At 42.2% G+C, this 26,863-nt stretch overlaps 1 protein-coding gene across 3 annotated transcripts; it reads right to left on the bottom strand.

Moving 5' to 3' along the window:
- Positions 1-281: 281 nt before the first annotated feature.
- On the bottom strand, positions 282-25,841 carry HIKESHI (heat shock protein nuclear import factor hikeshi). Of its 3 annotated transcripts, none has more exons than XM_048841698.2 (5): positions 25,697-25,841; positions 24,166-24,403; positions 12,691-12,842; positions 3,380-3,498; positions 282-500 (listed from the first exon to the last, which is right to left on the bottom strand). In XM_048841698.2, exons 1-5 carry the CDS (start codon positions 25,724-25,726, stop codon positions 446-448), a joined length of 594 nt encoding a protein of 197 aa, XP_048697655.1. In that variant the 5' UTR covers positions 25,727-25,841; the 3' UTR covers positions 282-445. The 3 variants fall into 3 exon arrangements, with proteins under 3 accessions (XP_048697655.1, XP_048697665.1, XP_048697672.1); XM_048841708.2 differs by having other exon boundaries at positions 25,705-25,841; XM_048841715.2 differs by lacking the exon at positions 25,697-25,841 and adding an exon at positions 25,504-25,523.
- Between the last annotated feature and the right edge of the window lie 1,022 nt (positions 25,842-26,863).

Here is a 26,863-nt window from a genome sequence, read left to right as displayed (position 1 = left end):
ATTGCATCTTACATCTAGTTCCAAGATATTAGTAATGTAAAACTGTGATTTAGCCTGATAGCATTTCTTAAGAATAAGACGAACAGGGTTCAATTTGGTTTCTTTACCATTAAACAAAAAACTGTAAATACTTCATAAAATTTGTATAAATATGGTGTACAGCCATTTTAAAATGGGACGTAATTACAAATGGATACAATTGCACTTATAAAGATGTAGATACAACATTGACTTCTTGATGTTCAATATTTTTAGCTAGAAAAAAACACAAAGATGAGCAGTTGTTTTCAGGTTTTTAATTTTAAATAAGTTCCAATGGTACTATAAAATCCATGTGGTCTGTTTAGACTTTGATTACTGCACCAACTTTCTTTAGTGGGGTGATTTACTGTATCTTTAAGACATGACTATAGTCGGAGAGCACTTCAAAAGACATGACTGAAGTTTATGTTTTCCAAAAGAAAGGATTCTGAGCCAGTCGTCTCTGGAAGTTCTCATACCTAGAAGAGACAAAAGTTTGTACCAATTAAAATGGCTTCCCAATGATGCAACTCAAGAATTACAGCTTCAATTTTCCAAACCATTACTGAAGAACTAGCCCAGATCACAGATTAAGTCATCTGTACAGAGGCAAGATTTAAGTATTACCCCCACACACAGCATGGAAAACTGTTTAAATATATCTTTCCCCTGCATGGTCTTTTCAAACCCTGTTTTCCCAGTCATGCTTCAGGCACTTTGATAGTGAGAGGTATATTCCATTAGGTCATTACCTTTACGGTGTAGCTGATTAAAATTTAACAAAACTAAAACGTTTCATGGATTACATACTAAACATACATACATTATAAGAACATTATTCAGGTTGTAAAGTCAAGCACTCAAAAGTCAGAAAACGCCCGTTTAAGGTTGCCCATATACCCTTAATTCTGTCCCCTTTGATTCCATCTGGTGAAATAAATGAGGCTCTTGATCTTGTGGAAAATATCGTATCTGATTATGTAATCGAAGACTAATGCATATGCGACATGTTCCCTTATAATGCATACGAAGAGCACCAGATAAGTAGTTTGCCATTTTTTCTGTGTATGCTGAAATGACAGTAGTTTAAACCCCAACATTTATGTTTTACAAATATAAGTACATGTCACAAAAATCCAGTGGTGAATTTAAAGAAATAAAAATAATGGGTTTTTAGATGCTAACATTCCCTACAGTGTGCTAACGCTTAGTGAAATTAACTATTCACAGACCATCCTACTTCCTCTATTGCTGCCATCTTGGACAAAGAGCATAAGTGATGAAAACAATGAATTGTTATAATCAAAGTTAATAATCTAAGAGGTTCCAAAAACAGGGCAGAATATGAGACTTATGAGACCTTTTCAATAAATATACTACAGGCTTTGATCCTGCAGAAGCCAAAAACAAGCTTCAAAATCCTCACTTCTACACAAGCTGTCCACACTTCACAGATCACATTGATGAAATAGTCAATGGCCACAGGAAAGAAATACTGTCATCTCTGGAAAGATCTGATACAACTTCAAATGAGAGCAGAGTGTGAAGCTCTTCAAACTCTTGCTCCAGCTGGGCCAAACTACTGGTACCCTATATGGCTGTGATCATATTACTAGATCAATTAAAACTTTTGTCAGCTAAGGAGATTGCTTGATCCTATCTTGCTTTGGCCCACTTCAGTTTTTCTATTTCTAGTTTTTTTTTTAATGTACTGGTACAGCCTCTGCAGACCTCCAGAGTGCCTGTCCTGTCCTCACGGTTCATGTTCCTCTGATGGCCTGGTGCAAAGCGATGGGTGCATCCCTGCCTCCAGGGCTTTTCAACAGATTCAGTGAGGCATTTATGTAGTGAACAATGTCCCGTCAGGAACCTAACTTATTTAACCAAAGGCCAAAGGACACTTAAGCAAGTCTTCACGCCAGAATCCCAGCAGGGTCACAGAGTGTAGTTCCCCAGTGAAATGGACCTCCTGCCACTCTCTGGAAAGGTCCTTTTGCTGGTACTGGGCATCCCTAGCGGTTTTGCCCCTCAACTGTCACACAGAAGCTGGCCCTTATCAAAATTGTATCAGGACTTGACCAGACACTGTCCTGACTATTTGTTTAACGCCTTTCCCCTACCCTTCGTTTTTCTTTCAGGGATCTTGCCTTCTTTTACATTTGTACAGTGCCTAGCACATTCTCGGTGCTATCAGAATCAAAGGATAAGAATGGACCAGCTATGTTCAGAATAAATCTTAGGATTTCAAATTCCAAGCCCAAAGGAGAACCACTAACTACAGTAGAACCTCAGAATTACAAAAACCTCGGGAATGGAGGTTGTTCATAACTCTAAAATGTTCGTAACTCTGAACAAAACATTATGGTTGTTTTTTCAAAAGTTTACAACTGAACATTGACTTAATACAGCTTTGAAACTTTACTATGCAGAAGAAAAATGCTGCTTTTAACCATCTTAATTTAAATGAAAGTTTCCTTACCTTGTCAAATCATCTTTTTTAAAAAAACTTTTTTCTTAAAGTGGTTTATGTTTAAACACAGTACTGTACTGCATTTGCTTTCTTTCTTTCTTTTTTTTGGGGGGGGGTGGGAGGGGAGGGCTTCTGCGGCTGCCTGATTGCATACTTCCAGTTCCAAATTAGGTGTCTGGTTGACCAGTCAGTTCATCAAACTCTGGTGCTCGTAACTCTGACGTGCTACTATATATTAAAAGTCCGTCCCCCCCACATTTCCCAACTATGCTGGCTAGGAACCGTTACCCAAACCAGTCTGAGGCATAATTTTTAACTAATTAGGCTGAACTCATTTAATGCTCTTTGCCCTGCCCACACTAGATGGTCAAACCATGTTCAGACAGTCTGAATCATTTTTAAGTAGTGTTTTAAAACTTGGTCTAGGTCAACATCCTTTGAATACATGTACCCTGGCCTAAGACGTGATGACTTTGTGGGGAAAGGACTAGGAGTGTTCATACAATGTTGTTAACTAAGTGCTCCTGAGAACTTAACAGACATTGATTGTAGCCCAAGAGACGGCAGTGTGTTCTGCTTTCCTATGGTCAGTACCATTACAAGGAGTAAAGGCGGCTTCCGGAATCAGCCACATACTGCAGGTAGTGGTTAAACTGCCTGGTAGCAAACAAGAGTGAGATAGGTACAGCATTTTAATGATCCAAGTTTAGTATTTAAAAAGAGGCTATGTAGAACAGAATACAAGAAGCTACTATAGTGTAGCAAAGTCAAAAGGAGAACTTTTAGTTAAGTATTTTCAAAGTAAGATTTGAAAGTTAATTCAGTGCTATGAAACCCATAGTTTTGGTGCCTAGAAATAAGCTTATTGCTTGAGATGTTTTCCTTTACCATTTCAGAACCACATTTGCAGGGATGAAAGCTTCAGAGGGATTCGGTGTCATCTGGGCCTGCGTGACAGCAAACGATGAGGCAAAGTTATAGAAGCTATCCAGCATCTTCTGAGTGAACTGAAATACCAAAAAGCACACATTGTAAATCAAATCCATATTTAGAACTTTGATCATGCTTTTCATATCTAAAGCACTGTTCAAATGATTAGCTAATCTTCAAGCCTCATGCTGGATGGATTAAATTTTTCTTTTACAGATGCGGGAAAGGAAGGCAGAGAGGTTAAGTAAAAAGGAAGTCTGTGTTAGAGAGGATTAGATCTAGAGTTCCTAGCTTCCAGTCCTGCCCTCAGACACCGCCTCTCTAAAGAGATTCTCTCAAACTTAAAAGTATTTTGATTTTTATTCAGTTATTCTTTTCAAAAGATTAGTTTCCTGGAGCAAGTTTCTGAAGGAAAGCCTTAAACGACCTCAAGATAAACAAAAATAAAATTTGTAAAGTCTTATGGGACTAATGGATGATGTAGTGTTAAGACTTGGGCCTTCTCCTACAAACTAGACTAGCAAGTTAGTGGCAGCCTACCAATAGCACCTGCTGTTGATGATTTTGCCTACAAGTACTTCATTTTTTGTATTTGCTCACCTAGTGGTAATTCCATGTAAGAAGAGGTTACTTACCTGTAACCGGAGGTTCTTCAAGATGTGTGGTCCTTATATGTATTTCATCGTGGGTTATGTATGTTCACCATGCGCCTGGAATTGGAGAATTTGAAAGTAGCATTTGTTGGTCTGAGCATGCACCCAGGCTCACCTTATGCTTCTGATCAAGGCAATAAAGGGTGGGGTGGTCCAACTGCCACATCACTTCCTTCTCCACCACAAATCAGGCAAGATCCAAAGTACAGGGAAAAGAGAAGGGGTAATGGAAAACTATACAGGGACCACAAATCTCAAAGAATCTCCAGTTACATGTAAGTAACCTCCTCTTCGTTGAGTGATGGTCCCTATGGTATTCCACTGTGGGTGACTGACAAGCAGTACCTAAGTAAGAGGAGCTGCAAGGATGAGGATGGTAAGGTTGAATGGAGAACTGCCGTACTAAATGAGGCATCAGTGGCCGAATCTTGTACCAGAATGCAACATCTTGCAAACATGTGGATGGAGCTCCATGTGGTCACTTTACAGATGTCTAAGAGGGGTACATCCTGAAGAGACGCTACAGTCGTGGCTTGATCTCTCATGGAGTGGGGAAGTTTGAGAGCTGATAGAGTAGAATGCAATCAGATATCCATTTGGAAACTCTGGATGAAGATGGCATAACCTCTGACTCTCTCCACTACAGCGACAAACAGCCTCAAAGACTTTCTGAATGGTTTTGTTCTCTGCAGGTAAAAGGCCAAGGCTCGTGAAACATCTAAGGAGTGGAGCCTATGCTCTTTTTTAACATACGTGTGTGGTTTCAGGAATGGATTGGTGAAGGTGAAATTCCAAACCACTTTGGGGATAAATTTGGGGTGTAGGTATAAAGAAACTTTATCTTTCTGAAATACAGTGTATGGAGGGTCTGCCATCATTGCGCCAAGTTCATTAACCCTCCTTGCTAATGGGTACAAGAAAGACGAGCATCATGGAGAGGAGGGACATTGAGCAAGTCACTAAGGATTCAAAGGGGCAGGGGAGCCTGTGTCAGAACTGAAAGAACAAGATTCAAGTCCCACAGGGTATTATCTTTTGAGAGGGTGGGAAAGTTCTTATTGGGACTTTCCAGAATCGAGTGGTTACCAGATGTGCGAAAATAGAGTAGCCTTCCACAGGGGGACGGAATGCAGAGATAGCTGCCAAGTGGACTCACAGGGAACTGAGGAATAGGTTTGATGTCTTTAAAGATAGGATATAGTCGAGGATGAGTGGGATACCCGTAGCTTCTGGTAGAACGCTTTTCTGCTGTGTCCAGGATGAGAAGCATTTCCATTTAGATTGGTAACGTTTCCTAGTTGAGTCCTTTCTGCTATTAGAAAGGATGTCTTGCACGGCCGAGGAGCACACGCATTCTAGGGCTGACAAACATCTAAAATACCACGCCCTGAGGTGAAGTGGTAGTGGATTGGGATGCCTGATCCTGCCATTGCACTGGGTCAGGAGCTCAGGGAAGATTGGGAAGGTAATCAGAGGATGAGATGACAGGCATAGGAGGCTCTGGGGAACCAAAACTGTCTGGGCCAGAAAGGCGCTATCAGGATGACTGTCACTCTATCCTGTCTGATCTTGCATAACACTTGTGACAGAAGCAGTAGCGGAGGGAAGGCATAGTTGAACTTTTATAGTGAAAAAGGAGAGGGAGCAGTAAGCTATTACTCCCCTGGAGCAATATGTGGCACACTTGTTGTTGGCCTGGAAAGTGAACAGATCCCTGGTTGGGGTTCCCCATCATATGAAAATGTCATGAAGCTCTCACTTGTGGTCAATCGTGAAGCGTCTGCATGCATATTCTGCGTCCCCAGAAGGTAGGCTGCAAATAGGGTGATCTGATTGCTGATGCACCAGTTCCAGAGATTGACTGCTTCTGCACTCGGAGAGGCAGATCTCGCTCCCCCTCGTATGTTGATGTAGAAAACCATCATAGTGCTTTGGTGAGAATTGATGAAAGGAAGAAGGAACTCGCATGCCTTCAATAGTACTTGTAATTTCAGGACATTGATGTGTGCATTCTGGACTCTTGAGATGTCCATGTTCCCTGTGCCATGTGGTTGCCCACATGGGCTCCCCAACTTAGTAGGGACAACGGCACCTTAGTGGAAACTTTCAGTGTGAGGTTCATAGAATAGCAGCTTGGGGCATAAACTGACTGTAGCCATGCCTGAAGGCAACTATGGTTTTGTCTTACAAATGGAGTGACAAATGTGGGGGGGGGGGAATGCCAAAGCCACCACTTCATCTAGCAATGGTGATGGCAGTCTGGCTGGTTCAGGTGGAACTGCCAGAACCAGAGTGTAATACCCTGCCGCCTCTATTGAATCTGGGGATAAATGTGAGGTTCTCTTGTAGGGGAGGCAAGTGATGACACTGAGTCAGGTGAGGTGGTGGTTGGTGCTAGGGTCATGTGGGCCTCGTAGGGAATGGCAGTACAGGAAAATCAGTTCCTCAAATGGTTCCAAGTTTCCTGAGAAGGAAAGAGTTGACTCGGGTTCTGATGGTGGTACCATCGGTGCTGATTGAGAGGTGTACATTTTGTATAAGTGCGAATGATAAATTCCGTCCCACCGACAGGTCTCTCGGAGGTGATAAGCTCCCTAAAAATGGAGAATCCCAATGGAAGGGGGGATTCTGGATCCGGGACAGCAAAAACGTCCTATGGTGCAACCATGGATCCAGATCTCCTCAGTGTAAGAGGGACTCCGACTGTCTGGGCCATTGGTGGTGGCGATGATGATGGTATCCAGACATAAGACATCCTCATGAGCCGGGCCGGTGGGTTTGCTTCTAGGCAGATCTGATATCTTTGGAATGGATTTAGATGAAGATTTAGTCCCATGCTTCCTAATCTCCCAACTAGGCCTCGCTGTGGGGTCGGATCCTCCAGCACTGAAGTCACACTCTGCAGCAGGAAATGCCTTTCTTGCAGATTCAGGCCCGGGTACTGGGCAGGTTGGGGGTAGGATGTCCCCAGCCTGGGTCCGATTGAGGCCTCATGGTCAATTCCATGAGGTACTTACAGAGGCAAAGTGCCTGTCCTTCTCAGGTACAGCTGGTGAAAGATTGACAAATACTGTACTGAGCCACAGCGTGGGCCTCTCCGAGACAGTAGAGGCAGCATTGATGGTCATCGCTGACTGAGAAGGATCGTGGGCCGAAGGTGCAGAGTTTGAAGCCCGGAGTACTGGGCATAAGTCTGGTACTCGAATGGGATACAGGAAAGGATGGGGCTGAGGACGCTAAAGATTCTGACTCTGACCATGCAGTGGTGAGTAGGGACTAAGGAGGTGATCAGTCTGCCTTGCCCTTTATCACCTCAGTCAGAAGCATGAGGCAAGCCAGGGTGCATGCGCGGACCAATGGACACTACCTTCAAATTCTCCAACTACAGGCACACAGGGTGTATGTGTAATCCACTGTGGAATACAATAGGGACTATCTCTTGAAGAAGAACAATTCAAGTTCAATGCGAGATAATTCAACTTAATTTTAGTTTGATATAAATGAAGATTAAATATAAAATGGAATAACCACCTCTTAAAAACTATGTTTCCAATCATATCATTTTTTCGTTTTTCTTTTTCTTCTTTTTTTTTTTTTTAAATACAGGCCAGTTGCAACTGTTCCTTTTGCAAACTTGTCCTTAACTAGTACAGGCAGTCCTCGACTTCACAGCATTCAACTTACGATGTTTCTGAATTGACACCCTGATTTGACTTATGACAATTGATTTTGACTTTACGATGCTCAGTCCCGCAATGGAGTGTATCGTGGTTCTGAGTTACGACATTTAGACTTACGATGCAATTTTCAGGAACCAACTGTGTCGTAAATCCGAGGACTGCCTGTAATTCATCCTAGTCATAATCTCTAGTGTTGGAACAGCCTTACTCCTGAGAAACAGTATGAGCCTTTGCCAGTCTAGCTGTGCCAGCAGAGCAACCTAGTGGAGATATAGTGGGGGATGACAGGAGTTCTGACAGCATAGTTAAAACACCTCCATGAACAACATTAACTAAGCCAACGGAAGTACTCTGCCGTCCACATAGCTGGATCTGAATGGGAGTCGGGGGGGGGGAGGGCGGAGGAGGATAAAGCATTGCTTGTTGGATAGAGGGTGTGATTTTTTTTTCCCCGCCATACTTCTAGCTGACACAGCTATGTTGGCGAAACTTTGTAGCGCAGACTAAGTCTGAAGCACATTTTTACATTTTTTAATAATATATTAATTGAACTTGGAATATACTTGTAAAAAGTAACTTGCAAATATCAAATACCTCTCCCTTAACTGTAACTACCAACAAAAGACATTAGCTGCTTTGTCAATTATCCCACAAGGTACATTATCTTAGTGGTGCAAACAAACAGTAATGGAAGATTTGATGCTTCAGAGAAATATTGTTCAGAAACCATCCCGTTTTTCTCCTCTCCCACCCCATGCATGCTTAGTATATTTACATAAAAACTGCATTTGTTTAGGTGTGCTAGTTACGCCCGTTGAGTACTCCTCACTTGAAAGGCACTCTGAAGTCCATCACACCCGCACAGTTAGTTGTGATGACAGACTGGATTATAGCTTTATTTGGAGGAAGCACCACCAGACATGCCAAACCCACCCCAAAAAAAGCAGAAATTGCGCTTGTTTTTGGCATAATAGGCTTTTGAGTTGCTTGTTGGCTCGTTTATGGCTTGTAGGTTCTTTTTTTTTTTTTTTTTTTTTTTATCATCGGCTCCCAGGAAGCAGGGGAAAGGGTGGGGGGGAGGAGGTGAAAGAGTCAGGCAGGCCCATCACAGTCCCAGACTGCACACCTAGGGGATCTAGTCACATAGTGTGTTGGAGTTCTTAGGGATTGGCTTGTTTTGGCTTTGTTTTGAAGTGGGATTAAGCTTGATTTTTGGCTTATTGTGAAAGTCAGGGTGCTTATTTACATGAAAGCTGGCAACTGTGAGCAGCAGTGAACAGTGTGATTAACACTGCTGATAAGTTAGGTTTCTCAAAGTGCTCCATTACAGCTCTTTAGGAGTAACTGATCCTATCACACTACAACTATTAATCATCAGCAGCGAAGTTGATCATAAATGACCGAAAAGTTTCTGCAGAACTGAAGCAACAATTTATTGTCTGGATCAAGAAGCTAAAGCAGGGTCTGTCCCGAGCAGCTGCCACTGGCATAATTTCCCATGGTTCTGCACACTCCTCCCCTTTCTCTGTTCAACTGCCCAGGTGAACATCAAAAACCCATTTACCCCCCCTCTGTCTGAGATGAGCCTGGGGAGCTGGGACATGCTGAAGTCTAGGCCCAAAATATGGCAGTCCTCAGTGTGCAGGGCAGTTTCCCTCAAGAAGAGAGGGGCTTTCAAAGGTACCTTTTCACTGAATGGTCAGGAGACTGGGAGGAGAAAATGGGTCGGGTTCCGCTCAGAGGTGCTGGAGCAGGAAGAAAGGGTGATCATGGCAAAGGGAACATGTATCCAGTTGAGCATGGAGTATGTCAGGGTCCTTGCACCAGCAGCAAAGCTGTGCATCAACATATCACAACAGCAAGAAGCAGGAGGATCCAGCTAGCTAAGGCAGCAGCACAAGCCTGCTGATGGAGATATCACAATATCTGCCTCAAGCCCAGTCCAACTGCTTTGGCCATTCCCATTGTTCCCCAAGCAAGAGCCCTGAGCTTCAATGTGCAGCGTAGTCTTGGATCAAGAGTAAGTTTCTTCAGAGTATAACGGTGAAAGATTTGGAGCTGCTCTGTAATAATTTATAAATAAATGTTGGTTATTGGAATATTTATTATATGACTGCATTGGTTTAGACCAACAAGAGTGTCTGGAAAAACAGGCAGGAAAGAAAATGGCTCAAGATAAGCTGTTCCTCAGCAAATACTTGAGCTGTTAAAGTACAATGCTAGAACCACTAGCTCATTATCCTGCAGTACCTACAGGATTGGTTTTAAACAGGACAGTCAAACCTTGGGAACACAGAAGAACAAAAAAAACAAAAAAACCCACACCTATAGCAGAGTTTAAAAGGGACTCTCTCCTCAGAAGAGAAGCAGTAGGTGTTCAGGGAAACCAGACTGAGATTTGATTTACACTGAAACGTACTATCGGCATAGCTACTTTAGTCAGGAGTGTGAAAAAAATACCACCCTGAACATAGTTGCGCCAGCAAAACTCCCATGCAAATGTGGTGATGTCAATGGAAGAGTGACTCTGTCAACATAGCGTATTGTTTGGGGAGGTGGTGTGCCTATAATGATGCAAAAACTCCTTCTGTTGGTGTAGGCTACACCAGGGAGCTATGGCAGCATAGTCTTTCTAGTGAGAAACAGCCTGGGACCTAGTGCGGGTGCCTGAAGATCTTAGATCTACCTAGGTTATGTCAGGGGACAGTAAAGGAAGGTCTACACTTAAAATGCTGCATCACTGCAGTTTCACCAATGCAGCTGCACCATTGTAGTGCTTAAGTGAAGACACTCCTACACGGAGATGGGAGAGCTCCTTGAAAGATGGTAGCTATGTCGATGGCAGAACCTCTCTTATCAGCATAGCACTGTCTACACAGGGGGATTAGGTCGGTATAACTATATCACTCAGTGGTGTGGTTTTTCACACCCCTGAGCGATGTAGTTTTACCGATATAGGTCCTGTAGTGTAGACCTGCCCTAAGACTCTAGACACACATTCATGTAGATGATTAAAATCTTTTTTCCCCCCTCTAGTGCTTTGTGCCTACTACTAAACAAAATAATACTTTTGTTTTAAGAAAACTGTCTGATCACTGTACACAACCGGTCACAGACTCCCAAGGGATGAACCGCAGGTTCCCAAACTCAGTCAGTCCTGTAGGGTAAGCACAGTTAACACACACAGTACTGTAACTCAGTGCCTGGTGTAAAAGTGGGGAAATTGCAAACTTTTGCCATGAAATTGGTAAAGGCACGAGGCCTAAAGCAAGTGAAGTTGGAGACACCAGGAAGGGGACAGAGGTGCAGCTAGCCCTGTTACTCTGTGACAGAAGACTTACCTTCCTAGTATTCCACCCCAAGTGTTTCCCATCCCCCAAGTATAGGCACTTTAAGTTCCCGCAACAGTTAGGAGCCTAGAGTCCTACTTTAGCTATCTTCTTCATGCACCAAAGCCTCAGTTTCAGCTCCTGTGATGGAAAGGCTTAAAACATTCTTTTAAAGAAAGTTTACTTGAATTATAAATCATGTACATAGAACTACTTGACTGAAGAGGGAAATATATCAGCATTTTACACAAGTGTAAGTATGCAGACTATGGCAATGGCAAAAAAAACAAAACAAAACCCAAAAACGCACACAATTTCTATATTTTCCTAAGGGAAAAAATCTCATCTGAAGTATTCTGCTGAATGAATAGACTACCAGATCATGATTAGCTTGATAACATACAATTGGGGGTTGTAGTTTTGGAACTACTGTACTTGTAACAATTTTTTACACCTGCTTTAACAGAGAGCTTGATTCTTAACTGGCTCTTATGCTATTGGACTAGATTGATAACTGGTATATTTCGATATGGGAAATGTAAGAAAGTGACTCCACTACAGACCCCAGAATTTGGCCTGACCATTAGAAAGAAATATGTTTCTCAGCCACCCTGATGAGTCTGTGTTGACTGAAATTGCCTGACAGTTTTACAGGATCAGTGTTAATTGTAGAAGCACATCCAGAGACAAAGAGATTGTTCTAAAAGTAACAAGATAAGAGCTGTCCTTTATGGCTGGTACAACTTTGTTTTCCTGAACTCTGGAATAAGAGGTGTGAACCCCCCACTCTTGCATGCTTATCTTGTTTGTTTCCTTTTAGATACAATAAGTGGGATGAATAGACTTATTGAAGTCTGCAATGTCCCACTGATTTTAGAATGGTTATGTTAAAGGATGGGTAGGTGATTAAAATGCAGATGTGACAGGATATATGCTGGAGTGTGATTGTATGTATCTATGATTGAATGAGGAATGAAAAATTAAAGGTTGAGGTGCCAGCCTTAAAATAAGATTGTCTGGCTGAAGAAAGCAGTGGACGAGATAGCCCGATAACCCTGAGGGCATACTTGCCCCAAAGACAGGGGAGACCAAAGAGCCGAGAAACAAGACAAAATACTGTCATTTCATCATTGCTGTACCATCTGCATGATTGACTATCACCTCAAACATGAAAACAGTGATTGATTATCACTTCAAACATGAGAAGAGCATGATTAAGCAAACCCTATAAACTTGTATGAGGATAAATCCATATAAGAACAAACCCTGAAGACTGAGGACTTTGGGTCTGATTCTGCAAACCAACCTCCAGGAGCATCGGATGCGCATCTGACAAGGCCCTGCTCCACCCTCGTGTCCAGGCCACCTGGCCAGTGACTTGGCACAAGCAACTCCCAGGCTGGTAACTATAACAACTCTACAGAACTTGTGTGCGAGTGAATAAGATGTTATAGCTATAACTGACTGCTTACTCCGATTCTTTCTGTATTCACAATGAACGTAGCATTTTGCCTTATCCCCTTTAATAAGATCTTGCTGGTTTTTATTTTATTGGTATAACAATGCTAATGAGCAAAAGACTGCTAGAAACAATGTTTTTAAATTACCTGAGTGAATGAGTCTACTGATGATACAGCAGCACTTGCTACAGGAGTCTGCTGGGCCAAATGTTCAAGCAATTCCACTGAGATCCCAATCTGGGCTACAGATGGAGTCTGAGGGATGTTCATTGCTCCAAAGGGGTGTTGGCTGCCTTTCCCTGAAACAAATAGCACAAGCAGCAGAAATGTCAAACTTGGCATCAGTACAACTATTATATTAAGTTGAAGTAACCAAGATTTCTTGTGTGAGGTTTCTTGTTACTTGCCAAGCAGAGGTCTGTCTACATACAGAATTACGAAAAAAAATGTGTACAGTTCATATACTAAGTGTGTGAAAAAATGCAATGGATAATTTTAAAATATAAAAATATCTTTAATCTTGCTAATAACTGGGAAGAGAGAGACAATCCTAACAGAACCTTACAGGGAAGGAGTTTTGTAAGGAAGAGTTAATCAGTTTTTAAAATCCCCTAAGACGTAAACTAACCTCCCCATTGAACCAGTTGGGTTGTATATTTGTATGCAAGATTCAGAAGCATTTGAACCTCTTGCTATTACTGACTTTTCCAGTATAACAGGGAGTATGATCATTTTTTTAAAAAGCTCAGGAGTATGATTTTATAGTACTCCTCTATCCTTTAATATCCACAGAAATGTTTACAGAAAAACCCAGAACCAACAAGTACTGAGGCACAGTCCTTTGGTTCATTCATTCAAAATAAAAATATGACAATATTTATATGCCTTGGATCACACAACTATTGTGCAGCATTTATTTTTAGCAGCCCCCATCATGGCCTCTGGATGCTGAATGAATTTTTAAATGAATGTAAATAAACCACCACTTTGAACAGCACCTAGTAGCAAATAAAAAGTGAATGCTTGTGAGGGTTGGTATAATGCTCCAGTGGTTCACACTGCACTAAGCAAATAGGCAGCTGTTTCTGAGGTTTGAGTGATCTTCAAGGCTATCCCATGTAGCATGCACTGCAGTAATCCAATCTCAGCATTATAAAGCCACCAATGACTGTAACAAGGTCCACATCAGAAAGAAATGGTTGCAAAATAAAGAGGCCCTGTTGGTCACAAAAGCCACTCGAGAATCCATTAACAATCCGGCTGAAAATAGCAAACCTTTTGTGCAGGCATCATCCCAGACCTCCAGCATCACTTCTGACTCTTCTAAACTGAGCTTTAATCAGCTCTAAACCCAAGTCTCCGGGGCTCACCAAAAATAAACACAATCATCTAGATTCACGGAAATCTGTCATTCCCTCCTATTCAATGTATATGGGAAGCCACAGAGAATGCCTGTAATGCCATTAGATGTGAATAAGACACACAACTGCACATAAGTTCTAGTGAACGTTGTAGAAAAACATCCTCCCAATAAAGAAGCAACTGCTCAGTACCACCCTCTGGATCATCTTAGCAGAGAATAGCAGAACCATTTAAGAGCTATGCCATAGTCCACATGCCAATAAGTGGTATCACAAGCTGCTGACTGGGCTAAATGAAAACTACACCATCACGTGACCTGGCTCAACTGCTAAAATCTCAGCCAGTGAGACTAGCATAAGTCTCTGCCCTACCCCAGCTCAAAGGAGTCAAGGAAATCTGAAGATTCCAGAAGACAGTTAATTCTTCAGCAAAGGCCTAAATCAGGGGTTGGCAACCTTTCAGAAGTGGTGTGCCGAGTCTTCATTTATTCACTCTAATTTAAGGTTTCATGTGCCAGTAATACATTGTAACGTTTTTAGAAGGTCTCTTTCTATAAGTCTTTAATATATAACTAAACTATTGTTGTATGTAAAGTAAATAAGGTTTTTAAAATGTTTAAGAAGCTTCATTTAAAAATTAAATTAAAATGCAGAGCCCCCCGGACCGGTGGCCAGAACCCAGGGAGCGTGAGTGCCACTGAAAATCGGCTCACGTGCCGCCTTTGGCATGCATGCCATAGGTTGCCTACCCCGGGCCTAAAACATTAGTATGTAGGAAGCAGGTACCATGTCCTTCCTAGCATGGTTTATGTAGAAACTCAATTAAGAGTCTGTTAATTTTCCATGTAGCACTGCAATCTGCAATGAAGTAAGTCTAGCAGTTACATTATCTGCCACCTTTACTGTATACTAGATCTAGATTTGTTTTGCCAAATAGTAGCTACTGAGCTCAAGAAGAGATGGTCCGACTCACAAGAGATCTTAGTTTAACCCAATCCAAACATCCCACATAAGTGTCTCCGCACAAAAGAAGGCAGCTGCCAGAGCCCTCTGACTACCTCCTGGTGGTCTAACCCACCCACATGCTGTTCCCTTCCTCTTCCCCAGTTGCCTCAAGTATCACCTCCTCAACCGAGATCTGTTTGATACATACACGCACACCTTCAGAGCTCATACACTGTTAGTGTTGAACACAGCACAGAACAGATACTCAAGATTTGTCCACTTGTAAGGATAAAATAAAGTTATCCTCTTCTGCATGTGGATTATATTCGGCCATCACAAGCCCTATAAAATAATACATCTGTTTTCAGTGCCTAACTCTTCTATTCACAACGTATAAATCATAAATTTCAAGGAACATGCAGTATTTCAAAATACTTCAAGATATAGACTAAATATTTTTGCATTCACAATTTTGCCTTCGGAAGCAATGCTGCAAAAGAACCCAGCATTTCAGGAAAAGAGCAAGCAGGGATAGTCTCTTCATACTGATCTCCCACTTCTCTTCCTTTATCCAACTATTAGCCACAGTACTCAGCTATTTTAGAGCGCCTTCAGGCTTTGAAATTAGTTTGGGTTTATTCTCTAGCCATTTCCTTTAATCAAACACAGACATGGTTTTACACCACAAGTTTTGAGATGGGGAGACTGAAGATTGATGTAAACCATCACAGCACCGGATAGCAAAAAGCTAGAGGGAGCAAAATGGTGACTTATACCTCTAAATATTACCCCCCACTTGTCATCTCATGTCTACAATCAGACTGTCGACTCTTTGCTGCCAAGAGCATGTTTTTCCTCTTGCACACCAAAGTGCCTAGCACCTTTAGGCACAGTAAAAAAATAAATAAATAAAAGCAAGCTTCCCCACTTCATGAAGGAAGCATCTTTATACTCTCTTTCCTGGTGAGAGTCAAATGTAATTGGTCTAAGTTAGTCACGGCTTAAAGGAGATTTGGAAGCTGGCACACAAAGTGAGCAGACAGCTACATTTAAGTTTACTGCTTTTGGTCTTCACCTTTTCCTTATGGCATCCCTACCTGATTAAAAAAGGCCACCAAAACAGCATGGCAAAGACAATCTTGATGGCTTGCTAGACAAGTTCCTGTCCTCTGGACCCAAGCCTAGCAGGAGAGGAAACATTCAGACCTCAGCATTTCTGTGCCAAGAAGTTCTAGATGATGACATATCATTGGAACCCAGTATGAGTATCCAGAAGAATCATTTCAAAGATTCTGAACTCAGGGACGTAGTCAAAATTGATCTGGTCCCAGTTTTGATACTGGAGAATAAGCAAATCCTAAAAAGAGATCACAGTATCAAGAGGAAAAAGTCAAATGCTGCAATAAGCTTGAAAGCAGAGGACACTATCTGAAGATTTAAGTGATAAGACCCAGCATCAGTTCAATTAGGCATGACAAGGATATTTAAGTGCCTAATGCAAAGCTAAGGGCACTTAATTCTACTGGGTGCTTATTGTACCAGAACGAACTGGTACCAAGAGCCTTTATTACTAAAAGCACTTAAAACAGTAGCTTTGATCAGAAAGAGTGAAATTTGTATCTCTTACTAAAAAGATCCGCTCCCTGTGTATTTCTATCCTATCTGCTCACTTTTCCCATAAATGTACATTTATTTTCTTTTTACTCCTGTTTGTGTTGCAGAGGCAATAAAGCTTTGGAAATGTGAGGAAGTTTCTAGTCTGGCAGTTAGATCACTCCCCGCTGCAGAATCCTTACTACTGGTGAAGATGCAGGATCCAAAAAGAGCAACAGATTGACTGTCAAATCCCTGGATGAGTTTACAGGGTTGGTAGCAACCAAAACTTATCTGAACTGAGTTGGTGAAACACAAAGAACCCCTAAGATGACATTGTTTTTACTTTGTTCAGCGTATACCACCATTTTCTCTAGCTTTTGAGATCCAATGCATATGTTACACCAGCAGCAGTCAGAGCAGCATGTTCGATCTTTCACCACCTTTATTTGGCTTCAAGAAAGGGATCTGGAGCAGTGGATGACCCTGCTTTACTTCTGAGATCCAGAGAAGCCTGCTCTTTCAGCCCAACTACCCCCCTGCTCCAGACGAAATAGCTGCCAGAAGCTCACTCCCATATCCATTGGTTAAGTTGATTATATATATATATTTAGTACTGCAAATGGACTGCAAAAATATGAAACATTCCTTTTATGTTATTGAAAAGGACTAAGAACCTATCTGTATGTTTGATAGAGGGATCAAAAGGAAAAAAATATAAATGTATCATTAAACAGAGAGACCTTTGAATTCCTTATTAAAAATTCTGATCTACTCAGGTTACCTGAAACTCCTGTAGGGAGAAGCCAGAAATATTCCTGATTAGTGTCTTTTGGTAATATGGGCACAAAAATTGATCACAGCAATCTCGGAAAAGCAGGTGACTCATTACCATGGTTACGGCGTTCATGTTTTTCCAGACATTGCTAGAGCTACTTAGGCCTGTAGAAGATAGATAATTTCTTTATTGAGGGACTTCTGATTTGAAGCTAGATATGGCTGCCTTATTTCCAGCCAAACTGGAGAAAAAGATTTAGATTTTATCATTATTATTATGCTCGTCAGCATTCATGTTAACTAAACCACAAAAAAAGAAGTCTAGGTTATTAAGAACTATTACATCTATATAACTAAGTTCTTCTCTTTTTTTAAGTTCTTCTAATTGGCAAAGATACTTTCTGTACTTAAATCTACCAGTAACTTATTTTGATATTGTGGCTTGTGGTCTAGACATCACAATCACTTGGTAGCAAGAGAGTAGTTAAAGGTTCTTTCAGGACTTCCAGTTCTAACATCACACTCTTATACCTTAGTAAAGTGCCTTTTCTGTCGTGACTGGCTTCAAAGTGACTTTTTTTTTTTAAGAAATACAAATTCTTTCACCTGCTTGAATTGTAAAAACAGATACTTTCCACATCAAGACGTTTAACTCATCAATAATACAAACTGCCGTACAAAGATTCTCAAATTTTCATGCAACTAGTTTAGAGTAGTCCCAATGATAGTAGGTTTTCTGGGAAGTTTAGAAATTAGAACATTAAACAATGGAAAAAAATGTCATTTTGAGTAAACATCTAAGATTCTAAGCAGACACTAAAATGTACACTTTCCCTGCATGGCCTGAGAGGGATGCTGCTGGACCAGTCTGCAAGAGAAAGATTGTAAGTGTCTCACTGAAACACATTTGCAACATCCAAGAGGTTCAAATTAGAGGTCCATTCCTGCCATCTTTTACTCAGACAAGACTCCCATTGGTTTAATTGGGAACTGTAACCAACTACAGTTGGGACAGCAGGATCAAGTACTGATTTCCTCACTTCCTGTTGCTGTCCTCATTACTTTCTCGAATTGCTGTTACCCTTTTGATCCACCTTTACAAAAATGGTATTTCTGATAAATGTCATCCTGCCCTCACCTCAGTGAGGTGTTAACTTTAAAGCCTAATTGGAAGGAAAATACTCACATACATAGGCAGTGTTGCTCTCTCTCTTTGGAAACTAAAGAGAAATCTTTATCAATGCAATTTTAGTGTATATTCAGAGTCAAAAAACCGCATAGTGAAGTTCCCATAATAGCAACACAATTGCACACACTATATTAATGTATGCATTTAATAGTCCAACTAGTCTTTAAAATTATGTGCAACTTGGGCAAGTTAGTTACCTAGTGAAAGCTAACTTCTATATTCCCTGACTTTATGCTTAAGTGTGATTTTAACATGCAGGATAGGAGATTTTGAAATTGATCTCTCACAGCTGTACTGCTTGGCCTTAAATATATCTAAGTTTTACCACTCCCATCCACTTGAGTAATTTATTTTGCTACCCTGTGGCCATTAGACAAGTAAAAACCCAGTCCAAGTCACAACTGAACAGACTTTATAACCAGTTATTGGCATAGTTAGCTCTAAACATGAGCTGCATCTGCACAACACATGGTTAAAAATGTTTAGTTGCCTTGTTATTGGATTTTACCTCTGTCAGAGAGCTAGGCTGGCACATGATTGCCTTCCTGTACTCAGTTCAGCATGTGTTTAGGATTTCTAAAGCACAGACAAGACTCCCAAATGTGCCAGTTTGGCCAGTCACCCTTCCTTTCAGCTCCATGTATAGTAGGACACTTCAAAGTGCATCACCAGTCCTCCTACAACTGGCACTGCTCTCTGGCACTTTATCTCCTGTTGAGGCAGATTTTCCCAAAGTGCACCAATACAAACCCAGATAGGCAGACTGGTAGGTGCAGGTGCACTAACTCAGTTTCAACAATAAAGCTGCTGTATAAAAACAAGCTGAATCATGTTACTTGTAACTGGTCAGGTGACCATTTTGGGGGCTGATATGTGTTGGGATTCTTGGGGATGGGGTGGTGGGAGAGGAAGTAGCGTAAAAGTAAAGTGTGGTTCTACTCTGAGTATGGACTTGTGGGGTAGTATTTCTCTCATCTACAGTAGGTATCTTCCCCAGTTTACAAGAATGAACAGTATTACTGCAAACCTTGCAAACTCAGCCGCAGAGCCCAAAGTCAAGGTTTGCTTTTTGACCGACTTCAACAAAAAAATTAGGGCTTGTGATCGCACTGTTAAACAATAACAGAATACCATTTATTTAAATATTTTGGATGTTTTCTACATTTTCAAACATATTGATTTCAATTACAACACAGAATAAAGTGTACAATTCTCATTTTTTTATTACAAGTATTTGCACCTGTAAAAAACCAAAAGAAATAGTATTTTTCAATACACCTAATACAAGTACTGTAGTGCAATCTCTATCATGAAAGTTGAACTTACAAATGTAGAATTATGTACAAAAATAACTTCATTCAAAAATAAAACAATGTAAAATGTTAGAACCTGCAAGTCCACTCAGTCCTACTTTGTGTTCAGCCAGTCGCTCAGACAAATAAGTTTGTTTACATTTGCAGGAGATAATGCTGCCTGCTTTTTGTTTACAATGTCACCTGAAAGCGAGAACAGGCATTCTGATGGCACTGTGGTAGCCGGTGTCGCAAGACATTTACATGCCAGATGTGCTAAAGATTCACGTGTCCCTTCATGCTTTAACCACCATTACAAGGGACATGCATGCATGCTGATGACCGGTTCTGCTCAACAACAATCCAAAGCAGTGCAGACCACTACTTGCTCATTTTCATCATCTGAGTTAGATGCCACTAGCAGAAGGTTTATTTTCTTCTTTGGTGGTTCAGGTTCTATAGTTTCCACATCGGAGCGTTGCTCTTTTAAGACTTCTGAAAGCATGCTCCATGCCTCGTCCCTCTCAGATTTTGGAATGCACTTCAGATTCTTAAACCTTGGGTTGAGTGCAGTAGCTATCTTTAGCAATCTCACATTAGTGCCTTCTTTGCGTTTTGTCAAATCTGCAGTGAAAGTGTTCTTAAAATGAACAACATGTGCAGGACCCTTACCGAGATTGCTATAACATGAAATATATGGCAGAATGCAGGTAAAACAGATCAGGGGACATACACTTCTCTCCCAAGGAGTTCAGTCACAAATTTAATTAATAAATTGTTTTTTTTAACGAGCATAATCATCATGGAAGCATGTCCTCTGGAATGGTGGCCGAAGCATGAAGAATGTTTAGCATATCTGGCACATAAATACCTTGCAATGCTGGCTACAAAAGTGCCATGCAAATGCCTGTTCTTACTTTCTGGTGACGTAAATAAGAAGAGGGCAGCATTATCTCTTGTAAATGTATACAAACTTGTTTGTCTTAGCGATTGGCTGAACAAGAAGTAGGACTGTGTGGATTTATAGGCTCTGAAATTTTACATTGTTTTGTTTTTCTTTCATGACAAAGATTGAAAAAGAGATTAATTGAAAAATACTATTTCTTTTGTTTATCATTTTTACAGTGCAAATATTTATAATAAAAAATATACACTGGTATTCTGTGTTGTAATTGAAATCAAATGTATATGAAAATGTAGAAAAACATACAAAATATTTAAACAATAGAATACCAATTGAAATTAAGTGTGATTAAAACGGCGATTAATTGAGATGAATTTTTTTTTAAATCGAGATGAATTTTTTTGAGTTAAATGACGTGAATTAACTGCGATTAATCGTCAACCCTAAAAAAATATTTTGCGATCTGTTCAAGAGCATCTGGCAGTCTGGATTTGTCCTGCAGTCCACCTATTGACTATCCATGCTGTAGTGCATTCATGAGGCTACACTTTAGTCATGGGTATTTTTAATAAAGTCTGGACAGGTCATGGGCAATAAACAAAAAGTCATGGCCTGTGACCTGTCCATGACTTTACTACAAATACCCATTACTAAGTCTCTGCTCCTGAGCCCCGCTGCTCTGGGGAGCCCGTTTTGAGCGGTGAGGGCTCACTGCCCACTGTGGCCCCCTGCTCTGAAACCCCCAAGGACCACTCTCCCGATGGCCCCCAGGGCCAGCCGCACCAGCTGCTATTGCTCAGGCAGCCCCCAGGACCAGCCGCACCTGCCACCCCCAGGACCACTGCTGCTTGGGTGGTTCCCAGGACAGCCCCCAGGGGCTGCTCCTCCAGTGGACAGTACAGATGGTCCCTGGGGGACTGCTGCTGGGGCATTCCCCACGACTAGCCACACCAACTGCTGCTGGGGCACTCCCCGGGGCCAGCTGCTTGGCAGCCCTAGGGTCAGCTGTACCATCCGCTGCAGTTGCGGAAGTCACAGAATCCGTGACTTCCGCGACAGAATCGCAGACTTATGCATTAAAGGCTAGAGTGCACATGGAAAAAGCTATTTAATTAGAACAGGCCACCTAATCAGACATCCCACTGAAGTAAATTCTACTATGAGCGCTGAAGTGCTAACTAAGAATGCTCAAAAATCTGGAAAGTATTTTCCAAAGCTGATGTTTCGAGGAATAAAATATACACAGTACATATATCATCTAGATTCCAAGAGGCTAGTTTTATGAAGCTACTACATATAGCTACTAGAAGCAACAGTCATTGACAAAAAAAATTAATCTTTGAGTGTGAATAAAAATTTTCACTGGCATTTCTACCTAAGTGCCTAACAAATGCTACTAATTAACATACAGGGTAGCTCTCTTTTACACTAAATATGTATATAAGTACATCTATCTATAATCTACTGAAAATGTACAAATTCATATATTCCAAGACCAGAAGGGATCATTATGATCTAGTGTGACCTCCTGTATAACACAGGCCATAGAACTTCTCCAAAATAATTCCTAGAGCAGATATTTTAGAAGAACATCCAATCTTGATTTAAAAGTTGTCAATGATGGAGAATCCACCATGACCCTTGAGAAGTTTCCCAGGCATCTGACTGTTGGGTCTTGTCCACATGCTCAGGGACTAACTGACTGCCATATTTGGGGTTGGAAAGGGATTTTCATTTGGGTCATATCGGCAGAGACCCTGGGGGGGTTCGCCTTCCTCTGCAGCATGGGGCACGGGTCACTTGCAGGTTTAAACTAGTGTAAATGGTAGAGTCTCTGTAACTTGAAGTTTTTAAATCATGATTTGAGGACTTCAGTAACTCAGCCAGGTCACAGGTCTATTACAGGAGTGGGTGGGCGAGGTTCTGTGGCCTGCAATGTGCAAGAGGCCATATTAGATAATCCTGGTGGTCCCTTCTTGCCTCAAAGTCTACAAGTCTATGTTTTTCCAGTGATCAGTTACCCTCAATGTTACAAATTTACACCTTATTTCCAGTCTGAATTTGTCTAGCTTCAATCTCCAGCCACTGGATCATATTTACCTTTCTCTGCTAGACTGAAGAGCCCCTTTCCAAGTATTTGTTCCCCATGCAGGTACTTCTAGGCTGTAATCGTCACCCACTTAACCTCCTCTTCGTCAAGCTAAACAGATTGAGCTCCTTGAGTCTCTCACTATAAGGCAGGTTTTCGAATCTTTTAATCATTCTGGTGGTTTTTCTCTAATTTATCAACATCCTTCTTGAATTGTGAATAGCAGAACTGGACGTAGTATTCCAGCAGCAGTCAAACCAGTGCCAAATATAGAGGTATAGTAACCTCTTTACTCCTATTCAAGATTCCCATTTATGCATCCCAGGATCACATTAGCCCATTTGGCCACAGAATATCATCAGGAGCTTGTGTTCAGCTGATTATCCACCTCCACCCCCAAATCTTTTTCAGAGTGTTTACTCCCCAGGATAGAGTCCCCTATCCTTTAAGTATGAGGTACATGCTTTGCTCCTGGATTAAAACATTTGCATTTATATGGATTAAAACAGTTTTCTTAAACTCATTTTACTAAGCGATCTAGAGCTCTCTGTAGCAGCAGCCTGTCCTCTTCATTATTTACCACTCGCCCAATTTTTGGATCATCTGTAAACTTTATCAGTGACTATTTTGGTTTTCTCGCAGGTCATTGATAAATGTCAAATAGTGTAAGGATTGCTTCTTGAAATACACCTGCTCAATGATTCCCTATTTACATTTTGAAACCTATCAAGTAGCTAGTTTTTAATCCATTTAACGTGTGCCATGTTAATTTTCTACGCTTCTAGTTTGCAAAGTCTCCATGTGACAACTGCCTGCAAACTCTGAAGAGTGAGAAACACTGCCACAAGCATTCATTTACAATCAGATACTACAACTGCCAGTTTCGATGAACTGTTTAGAATATAAGTGCTAGGTCTACTAACAGCCACTTGAAAAGACACAGACATTTGGCTTTTCAAGTAGCATTCCAGTGTATAGCATGTCACATGATGGTTTATGAATAAGAATGTAAGAATGGGCATATTCGTTCAGACCAATGGTCCATCTAGCCCAGTATCCTGCCTTCCAACAGTGGACAGTGTCAAAGAGAAAGAACAGGACAAGTATCGAATGATCCATCCCGTTGACTAGTTCAGTCTGGTAGTCAGATGTTTAGGGACACTCATAGGACTACAGCCTTGACCATCTTGGCTAACAGCTAGTGATGGACCTATCCTCCATGAATTTATTTAATTATCTGGTTGAACCCAGTTATAATTTTAGCCTTCACAACATCCTCTGGCAACGAGTTCCACAAGTTGACTGTGCATTGTGTGGAGTAGTAACAGGGTTCCTAAGTGCTACATAATACAAATAAAAAAAAATAACACAATATGTTCCAATATCTTATTACATTTATTCATTAGCAACTAAACATCCACTTCATTGTCTAATTGCTTTGTTGTTTAATGGCTATATTTCACTGCTCTTACCAGATTTTAAACCAGAAATTTTGAAGATGGCACTTGGCTTCTCATTGGTGACAAACCCCAGGAGTTGCCATACTGCCATCCCACTCTGGTCAGGAAAGCAGAAGTAGACAGATCCTCCCATGCCCTCTGGAAATGGGATAGTTCCCAGCATAAAGACCACCACATGGTTGATGTTTTCATAGTCAGGCAAGTCAAATACAAATTTATCCTGGGCCACCTGTTGTGCCACTGCTTGCACCTAGAATATAAAACCAAGTTTTAGTTTAGAAATCTTAATTTTGACAACCTGTGAGCCCTCTTTTCAGAAATCCATCTAGTGTTTGAAAGAAGGGGAAGTGAGGCACATGCCAGTTTTAGTTTATAAACTGAGAGAGCGGCAAACCCAACCACATGGGAACTGTGTAATAAGCTGCTAACAAGGAATCACAGTCCTTGTTCTAGCTACACAGGCTTTATATCACATCTAGGGCTGTAGTATCAGAGTACCTTAGCTCCCCATGTGGATAGTGGTACAATATGGTACAGAAGAAGCCACCAAGTCTATAAAGTAGTGGCTGTCGACCACACGGCTCGCAGAACCCTAATCATGGAAACCTCTTTAAGCAAGAAATAAGATGATTTTATACATTTAGTTCAGGGATGGCTAAATGTTGAGGACACAGAGCCACCCTTGTCTTTATTACAGAGTCCTTGTACATGACACATCAGTGCATGCATCTTGATATAGGCAGCTCCTACTCAGAACAAGTCACAAGACAAAATGCTTGGACCTATCTATCGCCTCCCATATGCCCATAAATCTGTATTACCAAACATGGTTGCAGTCTGCTGCAACTTGAGACAATCTTCTGGCAAGGTGACGTTACCCACCCATTAGCCAATAAAATGTGGGTGCCACCCTGTACGAGGGGAAGGAGGGCACACTGGGATGGGGTCTGCACAGGACTTGAACATCTGGGGACGGAGGAAGACACAGTGACACATGTCATTTATGCAGGAGCTGCTCCCCAAAAGCAACAACGAGAAAGAAAAATCAGAGGCACCCCAGCTTGGAACCTGCCCCCCACAGTATGGCCCTTCCCAAACTTCCTCACAACCAATGCTATCACCAGGCACAGCCCACACCCCAAGAGACACACCCCCTCCCTACGCTGAGCCCCACACGCTCCTCAAGATCCTCCCCCAGACACAGACACAGACACACACTCTCTCCATAGGCTAAAGCCCCCCCCCCCCCTCCAGCTCCTCCCCCAGAGACACCCTCCACAGGCTGAGCCCCAGGCACTAACCCTCCCCTCCCGCCACAGCTCCTCCCGAGCTCGCTCCCCTGAACCCCACCGGCTGGAGCCTCCTCCCTCGGGGGTCCTCCAGGCCAGGCTACCCCCGAAGGGTACGAGGCCCCCGACACAGCCTCCCCGGCCGGCTCCCGAAGGCCCCTCCCCCACACTAGTCTCTCCAGAGGCTCCACCCAGCCCGCCAAGGCCCCGCCCCTCCGGAAGCGCCGCCTGCCAAGCCCCGGGGAACCGCTCACCAGCCTACCCGCCACCAAACAGCCGAACATGGCGGCAGCCGCGGAGCCCGACAGCCGCAGAAGCTTCGCGAAACGGCCGACCTCTCCGCAGCCTACATAATGCCTGGTCCCCCCGGAAACAGCCCCTGCCTGTGACCCCTAGTGACGGAACTACTTCCGGGCAAGGGGCGGGGCTTCGTCTACGCTCGTCATGAGGCCTACATACCCCAGTATGCACCGCGCCACGGGAGATGCATCCCGGGACCTGTCGTCCCAGGCTGCGCCGCGGGTGGATAGGGAAGTGCATTCTGGGACATGTAGTCTGTCACCGAACACGGCCTTTCCCAGAGCGATGGAGCAATGCATGCTGGGATGCTTATTGTCAGGCTGGGCCCCACTGGGTTGTAAAGTAGAGCGTGCTACGGACTCTGATTATATGGGGGAGTACAAATTATTATCTCTCAGAGGTGGTGGTGCCTGCTGCATTCTGGACCTGTATCGAGCTGCCAAGAAGGTCCTTCAGGAAAGATTTTAGGTAGCCCAGATCAAAGCTCATGCTCAAATAAATTGGTTAGTCTCTAAGGTGCCACAAGTACTCCTTTTCTTTTTGCGAATACAGACTAACACGGCTGTTCCTCTGAAACCAAATCAAAGGGTTTCTCTGCAATGGTTGACTGGTATCCTGACATACAAGGTACCGCATTGCCTGTGCTGGACTGTGATCATGTTGATAGGTTGCAAGGACACAAGTTCGCATTGCATCTGTTCATCAGGGTGAAACAACAGGTGCTGGGGGCCTTGTACGGCCCTTAACGTGTTTCAGAAGCCATTCAGTTTGCACAGGCTTTGGTGGCAGGAACCACATGGCATAACAAGAACAACCATAGAAAATAAGAGGAACATAGTTTACAGTTTTGTTCAAATACACGTGCAAACTAGAGCACATGAAGCACAGTTCTCCAGCAGTTTATCTTCATCTAGCGATTCCTTCAACATGCTCTCTCCTGGCACCTAAAACTAGTATTTGTGAAGGCGCAAGGAGCAGCTATGAATAAGCCATAACATGACTTGCCTGTCATGTGACTTTGCTTATTTTCTCCACTTGAGGATGTGGGCTAAGTGTCAAGTGGGGCTGGACCCATCATCCTTTAAAGAGCCAATGACCTTATAACAGGGGTAGTATCCCCA

This window comes from Caretta caretta, chromosome 1 (assembly GCF_965140235.1).
Source record: "Caretta caretta isolate rCarCar2 chromosome 1, rCarCar1.hap1, whole genome shotgun sequence".
Taxonomy (NCBI): domain Eukaryota; kingdom Metazoa; phylum Chordata; order Testudines; family Cheloniidae; genus Caretta; species Caretta caretta.
The sequence above is the reverse complement of the archived record's forward strand: the minus strand, read 5'-3'. Positions and strand labels throughout refer to the sequence as shown.

Coding starts and splice junctions, on each gene's coding strand:
- HIKESHI (XM_048841698.2), bottom strand. CDS start 25,726: ATGTTCGGCTGTTTGGTGGCGGGTAGGCTG. Junction 12,843..24,165: donor AATTTCTGGTTTAAAATCTG/GTAAGAGCAGTG, acceptor TATTTGTTTCAG/GGAAAGGCAGCCAACACCCC. Junction 501..3,379: donor GCAAATGTGGTTCTGAAATG/GTAAAGGAAAAC, acceptor TGTCTCTTCTAG/GTATGAGAACTTCCAGAGAC.